General features: G+C 36.2%; 1 protein-coding gene across 1 annotated transcript; it reads right to left on the minus strand.

Annotated features, from left to right (window-relative positions):
• Positions 1 to 1,984: 1,984 nt before the first annotated feature.
• Positions 1,985 to 9,295, minus strand: LOC128543001 (vitellogenin). The gene is made up of 27 exons (XM_053513265.1): positions 9,214 to 9,295; positions 9,054 to 9,074; positions 8,806 to 8,957; positions 8,454 to 8,705; positions 8,199 to 8,360; positions 7,951 to 8,099; positions 7,696 to 7,846; positions 7,399 to 7,556; positions 7,130 to 7,295; positions 6,911 to 7,036; positions 6,510 to 6,728; positions 6,190 to 6,407; positions 5,978 to 6,075; positions 5,762 to 5,886; positions 5,558 to 5,659; positions 5,325 to 5,456; positions 4,908 to 5,094; positions 4,714 to 4,816; positions 4,444 to 4,632; positions 4,071 to 4,324; positions 3,563 to 3,957; positions 3,185 to 3,229; positions 3,042 to 3,107; positions 2,756 to 2,959; positions 2,506 to 2,657; positions 2,266 to 2,404; positions 1,985 to 2,185 (listed from the first exon to the last, which is right to left on the minus strand). The coding sequence occupies exons 1-27, from the start codon at positions 9,251 to 9,253 to the stop codon at positions 2,051 to 2,053; spliced, it is 4,140 nt and encodes a 1,379-aa protein (XP_053369240.1). The 5' UTR covers positions 9,254 to 9,295; the 3' UTR covers positions 1,985 to 2,050.
• Between the last annotated feature and the right edge of the window lie 826 nt (positions 9,296 to 10,121).

The following is a 10,121-nucleotide window of genomic DNA, read 5'->3' on the forward strand; positions in this document are numbered from 1 at the left end:
AACTGACCATTTTGATTCATACAAATTCACATTTCATACAAACTTAAATAATTCTTTTGATTGTGTAAAGCTGCTTTGCGGCAATGAAAATTGCTAAAAGCGCTATACAAATAAAATTGAATTGAATCACAGCAGTATCACTCAGGCGAAAGAGAAGAGACGATATTTGGGCTTATTTTCTTCATATTGAACCGCAGAGAAAAAATACCACAAACCTAAAGAGACACATCTCTTTGTGGTAATTATGTTACCACATGTTAACATAATTATGCTGTGATGTATTTTATATTAGTTAAACCATTGCCAAACACATTAAGCTAATAGCTTAGCAAATAATTCTGACCCATAGGAGCCATCCCTACAACAGTAAAATCATATATATAAAGAATTTCAAAACACTTTATACCTGGACTAAGACAAAGAGGGGGGGAGCATGTTTCTCCAAGTCCAATAGAAATTGTTACGATTGCTTTACAGGTGTATGGCTAGTTCTTCTAAAAAATTCAATGTATAGAGCACAGACCTGACCAAGCATCACTCCTAAAGCTTCTGCATAGTCACCCAGGCTATCGAGGACTACTACAACTTGAACAACTTGTTTGTGCTCCTCCAGTAGCTTCTAAAGGCCATCCGTCACTTCTCTCACCCAATCCTCCACAACAGAGCTTTGGTTAAAGAGAAAAAAAGAAGTCTTGTAAAGACAAAGATAAATTAATTTTACAGAATATCTAGATATGATAAAAATAGAAGATATTAATAAGGCTATATGCAGAGGTGGGTAGTAATGAGTTACGTTTACTTGAGTTAATCTTTGAAAATAATTTACTTCTATGAGTAGTTTTACTGCACCATACTTTTAACTTTTACTTGAGTAGATTTGTGAGAAAGAAATGCTACTCTTACTCCGCTACATTTGACTACACTCAACTTGTTACTTTTCTTACCATTTATTTTACACATGCAGCTGGTGGATCTACCAGATGACTGTCACCAATCAGACAGAGCAATAATAATTACAAGACTCCGTTTGACCAATCAGCTGCAGTAACAATAACCAAATATAGTCACATGACCACAGACTGATTAAAAAAAAAAAAAAACATTTATTCAGTCTGTATCTTCAAAGTTTTAAAGTACACAACGTTACAAATGCTAGAAAATGAAAGAAGTTTGGCCAACAATACAATATTAATTTATTCAACATTTATCTCGTTGGAGTTTTTAAAGTGTGGTAACAATGAGTTAGCAAGTCTTAATTTTGAAAAACAAGTTCTCACATTGTGAATGCATTGTGATTTAAGAATCTTCCATAAAGATTAGACAGATATATGGTTTTATAAATATAGAGCCATGGGATGCCGACCCCTGGGTTAGGCATTGCCACCTTTTAATTTTTTTTTTAAATCTTCAAGTTAATTAATAAGCTGATGCTCTCTGTAAAGTTACAAACATGGCTTTTTTTTTTAAATTTTTTTTACCCAATTTAATTTTTGGGTGTCTATTCAGATGTCTATCTCATAAGTAATTTTACCTGTCTCCCCATGGCCTCCAAGCTGATGCTGTTTTTTTTTTCACTTGTACATGTCCACTACACATATAGTAGTTGTGTTAGTAGTAGGTGCGTAATTGTGCTAATGTTGATACATGTGACTGCTTGAAATTGGTATTTTCTTTTTGTCTTGATTTATTTGTCAATCTGTAACTTTCTTTTTTTAGTTGACATTTGTGGACAATTCCTTTGACCTTATACTGTATATTTGTCTTTTTTTTTTCTCCAACATGTGTTAAGTGCTGTGGCACATGAGATGAAATACCTGTGCTTGTGTTCGCTGATTTTGCTCATGGAGTTTATAATACACAAAAACTTGTTTAATACCTGATAAATTCTACCCACCTACAGTATCTTCATTATACTTACAGTATTTAAAGAAAACACCTTTTACTAAACTTCTTATGTGTAAAAATACACCAAACTGAAAATACATTTTGCCTTTTGGATGCTCTTTATTTCATTCAATTAATTTACATACAGTAATTGTAATCAAATAAATCAATTCTTTCGATTATCATTTATCCAGTTCTGAATAATGACCCGAATGTCCATGTTCTTGAGAGCTGGAATGGTTCCATCCTTTTCAATGGGCAGGGCATCAGAAAGAAACAGATCTTGCTTTGACAATGTAATCTGGAAGAACATACCACATGAAAATTGTAAATATTTATGTATACATATACCCCATTAAAATCATTAATAATCCTTCTTACCTCTGGAATCCTCAGGAGAATGTTGAGAGACTTTTGAGTGGGTAGAGAAACAATAAGGCTGATCTCTTTCTCCTTATTATTGGCTCTTTGAGCATCAACTCCAGCCAGGGGAGCTACTATTGAGATGTACTCCCTTACTCTTTTGGATGAAATGGAGAAAGACACAGAGAGAGAGAGTTAAAATTGCTTTTGCCAGAATGCACTAGACTTGCCACTTTTATTTTATTTTTGACACAGTACCTCTTATAAGAGGGCAGAGCGATAGTTAGGATTCCTGGTACTCTGTTCCACTCAAATTCAAAACGAGCAGCAGGATGTGACTCATGCAGGCCAGTTTCAGCCTTAACAGTTACAGAATATTCCTGGCACTGCTCACCAATAGCAAACCTGGCCTAAAAGAGTCCATGCTCAGTACAAACAGTTCCCCATTTGGTTATATATAAAGAAAGAGCTTAAAAATTTCTCTTTAGAAGTTTCAATAGCAACTTACAGCGATTTTATGCTTGCTTGGAAGTATAGCATCAGCACATATTTTCCATTTGTCACTTGCAGAAATAGAGGCAAACACAAACTGTACTCTTGGAGTAGACTTGTCCAAGTAACCAGCAATCTGGTATCCCAGCTTGCGGTCAGCTCTAACAGCACGAGCAATGATAGCAAAAGCAGGTGGAACTTTGTCTCCAAGTAGGTTAGCCTGAAATTATAAACATGGTCATTTTTTTTTTTATTGAATTTTTGGGTGTCTATTCAGATTTCTATCTCATACTTCATTTTACCTGTCTCCGCATGGCCTCCATGCTAGATGAACTGTTGGCATTTGACCTACCCTGTGAGGTCAAGTACTAAAAGAAATGAAGAAACATGAATATTTCTTTTCAAAAAATATAATAAATAATTAAAGACATTCTTTGGGAATTACCTGATTCTTATGGAACTTCCTGAACTGACCATATAAGTTAATATTCTAGGAAGAAACATTAAATAACAAAATTAAGACAAACAAGAAACATATTGTGAAATATAAGTGAATATACTTCTTGCATTTAAAAGAGAAACTGAGCTAAGCTCAGGACTAACAACGATTATTCATAATTGTATTCTTATTCTTATTATTGTTGCCTTTCATGTTCTTGTTTTTATTGTTGTGATTAGTGTTAATATTAAACAAACATTTGGCCATTGCATAGCAAGGCTACAGCTATTACAGATGAATATGATTTTTCAGTTCACTGAATACAATGCATAACAAGTTGGATTAGGTACCCTATGTAACACAAGTAATAAAATGTAGTCTTACTGTCACTTGAACCCTGGAAGAATCCTGCCTGGATGAGCTGCTGCTACTCCTACTTTTACTGCCACTCCTGCTGTTGCTGCTACTCCTACTTTTACTGCCACTCCTGCTTTTGCTACCATTTCTACTGCTGCTGCTGGAACTCTTGCTGTTGCTGCCACTTTTGCTGCTGCTGCTGCTGCTACCACTCTTGCTGTTGCTTACAGAGGATGAGGAGCTGCTAGAGCTGGAGTTTCTATTCCTTACTCCACCCTCCAGAATTTTCCTCAGTTTCAAAAGGATGTTGCTTTCTTTAGAATGAGCATCATTACCAGCACTGATTTCTTTCCGAATCTTTTCAGCTGCCTTAGGTCCAACTTGTACCTCAAACTCAAGTCTTTCTAATGCAGGACCATCACCTGAGGCACACACAAAAGTATTTCTTTTATGTTGCTATATCATTTTAAAACATATTACATGTTAAATCTTATTTGAACTTGGCTGTTGTCAATTCTTTAAATTCTATAATTACCTCTTGCCACTGAAATTCGAGCTGAATGTTGCCCAACAATACTGTACAGAGGATTTGACCCCATAAATCCAGCATTCTGGGAAGAAACCTCGATACATCCTTTGATGTTAACATAGGGAGTAACACCACACATGGACTTGTGAACTGAAGCAGACCTTCTCTGTGCAGCATCAGCGGGCACTGGAGGTGCCAGAGACACTACTTTCTCATTTGGAAGGTTCTCAATATTTCTGGACACAGCAACAGTCTCAAGGCTGAGAAAACCAAATTGAGTAAATTTGCTTAGTTTTTTTTTTTTTTTGGTTATTTATCAGCTTTCTCAGGAAATAAAATTTTTTTTAGAGGTCAAATTTTTATTTTGTCTTTATCTCACCTGACATCAACAATATGACCTGGAACAGCGGCGGCAGGTAGAAGCTCCAGCTTTACATTGCCTTTTGGAAGATCAGCTCTTATAGCCAGTTTTCCTGGAACAACAGTGTGTAACTTTCCTCTGGCCATAACAGCAGCCTGAATTAAGGCAGTGTTCACTCCCATCACAGCAAATGTCTGGAGAGAAATGCTGAAAGTAGAAGAGGATAAAAAGGACTGTGCACATAAGACCATTCAATTCAGGCTGTTAAGTAGCTTTGTGAAGATATACCTTGGCCTGACTTCAGCTTGCAACTGTATATCAGTCTTCATCAACTGATCAAGAGTGAGAGTCTCTGGATGCTCAGGTAAAGAGGGTGTCGTCTTAACTTGAACTAAAATAATGACAGAAATAATATTTCTCAGACATATAATTTGATTTGCAGGCTTTGCCCAAGTATGTTACTATTATGAAGAAAATCATACCATTTAGAGATGCAGCAGCAACGGCAGCGGTGTAATGTGAAAACTCCACTGGCACACCGAGAGAACTGGGCAGAATGCGGCGCATCTCAGCTGCCATGAGGGGCATGGCATACTGGTAGGCAATGCCTTTCTGCAATGCCTTAACAGTCTCCTTCATCAGTTCACGAGCTTGACGTCCAGTAGCAATCTAAAGATGTCATGTTTATTAAATGAAAGTGGACCTTTTGTTCAGTAAATAGTTTTGCTATATTTAAGGTTTTTTTTGTTTCTAACTATTGCCTGTTGTTAAAGTAAATCTAAAACTTATTATTAATAAAATATTTGTTTGAATAAAATATTAATGACACATTAATATTTAAAGTTTTTAAAAAAGGATAGTTGTTTGAAGTAAACAAATAACTAAAATTGCTTATATACTTGTGCTGCTCGATCAATGATTTTGTCCATGAAGTTTTTGTCAAAGTTGGCAAAAGCAATTTCCTGTCCGAAAACTCTGACAAAGATGGAAGCCAGTGGTTGTTTGGTTGACAAAGACTTCCAGTCCATCAGCTTGCGGTAAAAAACAGAAGAAGGGTATATAATACAGATTATGCATATGTCGAGCCTCATATTGCAAGTATTAAATAAATGCCCTGATAAACATAGCTTACAGCCTTAATGGTGCGCTGAATTTTAGTGGCCCGATCAGCATTTTGATCTGCAGCAGGGGTTTTCAGCAGAGCTTCCTGGAGTCCTTCAGTTCTCAAGCCAACCTGGTTGACAGAAATAAACAAAACGTAGTGCCAAAAAAAGAAATTGATAACATTCTATAAACTAAGGCATTCAAAACCACACTTGAAGAGGGATATTTCTACCTCAATAACATCAGCAGCAGCTCCAGCCAGGTAGGCTCGTGCTTTAGTCACTATAGCTCTGGGTAAGATGGTGGAAGCATCATTGATCCAATAAGCACTACCAGCAGCACCAACCATAAGAGGAGCTGTTTAAAAAATATATAAACAATTATAGTGACAAAACTAACTTTTTTCCATAAATACACAAATGTAATAATACAACATATTGAAACATACAGATGTAGATGTCAAAATGAGTGGCTCTGCTAAAATAATAGCTCAGTCTGTCCAGTTTGGGGCTCAGCATTCTAATGGCAACATTTGCTGCAGCAGCTCTGCAATAACAGAAACATGATCACTTGTCTTCTAGGTCTATAGCTGTGAAGTACTGTAACAGTGCTATGTATAAAATGTGTTCTCACACATCAATAATAGAAATATTTTCTTACACATGCATATAATCAGGGGCCATGCTTCTGGTTAGAGACTTGATGTGAGAATAAGCAAAACTGACAACATGCATGTTGGTCTCCCTTTCCAAAGCTCCTGCAAGAGTGGCCATAAGGGCTACTGATGGCTTGGTCTCAAACAGCACAATACAGGACACCATGCGCAGTTCAGGATGAAGTGACTTGTCCATGAAAAGTTGCAATGCTACTGGCTGAACCTGAAAAAAGAAATAGAATGATTAAGCTCCTGTAATAGGATCCTGTAGAAAGCTATAAGTCATCATCCATACTAAACTTTTTCAGTTATCATCCATACTAACCAATTTTGGTTCCTTCTTGGCAATATTCCTAAGAGCCAGGATGGCATCAATCTGTACATTCATAGGAATGTTTGCAGCAGCACTTCCAAATCCAGGCAGGAGTTTCATGATGGTTTTAAGGCTGGCAGGGTGGCCAGCATTGCCTAGAACTTTAAGAGCCAGTGTGATTTCAGGAGCATCAGCCTTGGAAATAGCTTGAGCTGCACTCTCATGGATAGGCTAATAATGACAGTTTAAGGCAAAAAATTAGTATTCACTCATTATTTACACTGATGATATAAGCAAATGGCCAGCATTTGTAAACTTATTTATACTTGTTCAAATAGAGCCCAGGATTTTTTTAAATCATAAGCGAGAAAAGTGCTTTTAGATGAATTTGGAAGGATAAACCAAGGCCTTACTCTCAAGAGATCAGGAGAACATGCAGGCTGTTCTTCACAGTATCTGGCAACCATGGATCCATAGCCAAACATGATCATATCACGCAGCACTGGAATAGTCTTGACTTTGGGGTCCAAAGCCAGACTCTGTTTGACAAAGGAAAAGGTTGAAATATTTTATTATATTTTACAAAAGTTCTACTGAGCTTAAAATACAGGATATGAAAGATTTTTACTAACAGCAGTGAGTTGGATGGAATCTTGATTAGCAGTGACCATGTGCAAAGCAACCAAAAGGGCCTGAGTGAGTTCAGGGACAGTAAGCTCATTAGCTTGAAACTTCTCCTTGATGAATCTCAGAGCTGCTGTTGTTCCCACAACAGGAAGTGCATCCAAAATCCATCGTCTGCCACAGTAAGTATAAAAATAAAATAAACACATTAACTAAACTTTAGTTTCCTGATTATATTCAACTATATTATTTGTTATATTTTTTAGTTATAGTTCACCTATGAGTAGGTTTGTTCTTGCATTGACCCCAGATGGCTTCAATATTTTCCCTGGTAGCTACACGCATGAGCTGCACAAGCTGGACAAATTTCAATGGAGCGTCCTTATGAACAGTAGCCGCGTTATTTTCAACCAGATGCTGCAAGACCTCTGTAATCTGTGATGAAATAAAAAAGTGATTGATATTTTGATAAGTCAACATTGTAAATTCTTTGTAATGTCTAGTAAAAAGTAATGTCTAGATTTTTTTCAAATGAATACATAAAGAATGTGTTAAAATGTCATCATAATAATACTTGAGCCTGTGCATTATTGATCTTCAGAAGTTGAATTGGAGTTTGAAGAATCTCTGTAGCAAATTCATACTGCAGGGATCCACGGGCCAGGTATTCACCTGCAGCGGCAGCAGTTGGGGCATTCTGCACTTCCAGTAAATTCAACATTTGCCTAAAATTTTATTTAAATGTCCTTATTAAAACATATGTTTTAAAATATATTCAGAAAACATTGTGACATGGCAGGAATATATACAGTAAGGGAGTAGATCATACTTGGCTTTCATTTGAGCTGCTCCAGTTTCTGTATCAAAGAGTGAAAACTGATGGACCTCTTCAACTACGGCTTCAGAAACCAGGGCACCTTTTTCAGTGGGCTTCATGATGTAGCTGAATGTTGCCGTACCAGTCAGACTCTTGAGCCTCTGTGTTGAGAAAATAATGAATTGATTAAGTGTGATTCTTGCTTTAGAGCATGCACTTGCAAATACAGAACTCATTGACAGCTTAGCTATAGAAATTACCTGCTGGCACTCAACACAGGTTTCAGTGTAAGACAACCCAATATCCTTAATGACTCTTTCATGGCAGTTGGTCAGGTCTTTGGACTTTCTCACAGCAATCTGATGGGTCTTTTCATCCTCACTGATCATGTAGTGGGTCTTGCAGACTCCTTGAGGTCCAGCCTTTGAGAATGAAATAAGTTCAGCTAAGATATAAGTTCAAAGTATAATCTTAATACCACTAATAGTAAATATCACTCATCATTAGGTTCTTACCTCATGCAGCTCGTAAACATTCTGTGTGTTCTTAAGGTTGAGCTGAAGGATATTGAGGATACCTCTGTGCAGATTCATGACAGTGGCAGAGACTCTAGAGGGGGCAAATATCTTACCTACAACACCATTAGCATACTCAAATTTGATGGGTGTTACAAGTTGAGCATTCAGTGCTGAGGTGAGCTTTGGAGCAGGAGTAAAATTATCCTTGGGCCAGATGCCAGTGTACTCAAAGAGTTGAGGATCCTGGAGCTGTGGGTAGGAATGGCAAAATTGCAATATTTACTTCGATTTACAAATTGTGCTTGTCTGCTTTAGCAACATTTTCTGTGTGAGAAAAAAAAAAGTTTACCTTCAGGAGGAAAGTATTCTGGGCTACAGAACTGATGAGAACCTTGCAGCTGACTTTGACACCAGCTTTGACCAGACCTTCTTGAGGCAGTCCACCCAAAAGAAAACCCTCATACTTGTATACAAAGGTCTTACCCGCAGCAAACTCTGGATCTGATAAAATTTTACAGTTAAATTTTCTAAAATATTAAATCTAAAATATTCCTTAATATTTTAATGCATTCTTGAAGAAAAAAAAACAACACTTACCGAGATTAGTCTGGTGACTCGCTAAATGAATACAGGGAAAAAGAAATGTTATACTATAAATTTATATTCTGCAATGATTTATGCTGTAATGATGAATACTGCAGTTAGTTTTGGAATTTATTTTTATTGTAAAATTTAAATATTTAAAATAATGACTTACCCACAAGGGCCAGAGTCAAGGCAAGCACTACAGCTCTCATGGCTGGTGGTTTGTAATGAATCCACCAAAACCCTGTCTTTTTATTGTATGAAATATGCTGATTAGGTATTCAGTAGATTATTAACTAATTTTGATGTACTGTAGATCATTTCTGATTTGACAGCTTAAATGAAGTAATCATTCTAGGTCAGGGTAACTTACCCTTTAAGGCACAGCCAATGTCCACAAGTAAAGTTCAATAACAAAAAAAAAATTTTTTTTTTGGCTACTCTTTTTTCATTAAACTTTATTATATATAAATAATAATCAAATCGAAGTAACATAATTAATACTCAGTTCTGAATGTGTGTATTATTTTATCTTTTTAACACTTTAGGGGTAATTCATTCCATTAATCAGCTATTTAATTTTTCATAGTCTTTAAAAAAAACTGAGTCAAAAGAAGTAAATTTATTATTTTTATATTTTAATTATGTATATGGGGCTAATACCAATTTTTCTCATATCTGTAATGAATATATTAACGGACACCTTTATAAATAAAATATATTATATTTATGATTTTAATGACTATTTCTATTTTATTATACAGCAAAGTAATGCATGCTAAATACCATTTAAAAGCCACGATAATAATCCACGGAATCAGGAATGCATATATTACTAAAGGAATGTAACAGCCACTACTATGTTGCATAATACTTTATGTATGTATGTTGCCATTTTAAGGGTTGCAGCCCCTCCCCCAGTGTGTGCGCTGCTGAGGTGTGTGCGTGAAAAAGAGAGAATGGAATAGGAGCTTAGGTGTGCTGCTCACCCCCGAAAAGCTCTATTCTTTTACCCTTTTCTATACCTACTTTATGTTTTAAATTATAATAAGGGCTGATAAAGGTTTTGTGCTGAACGTT

The sequence above is a fragment of the Clarias gariepinus genome, chromosome 15 (assembly GCF_024256425.1).
Source record: "Clarias gariepinus isolate MV-2021 ecotype Netherlands chromosome 15, CGAR_prim_01v2, whole genome shotgun sequence".
NCBI classification, from domain to species: Eukaryota; Metazoa; Chordata; class Actinopteri; order Siluriformes; family Clariidae; genus Clarias; species Clarias gariepinus.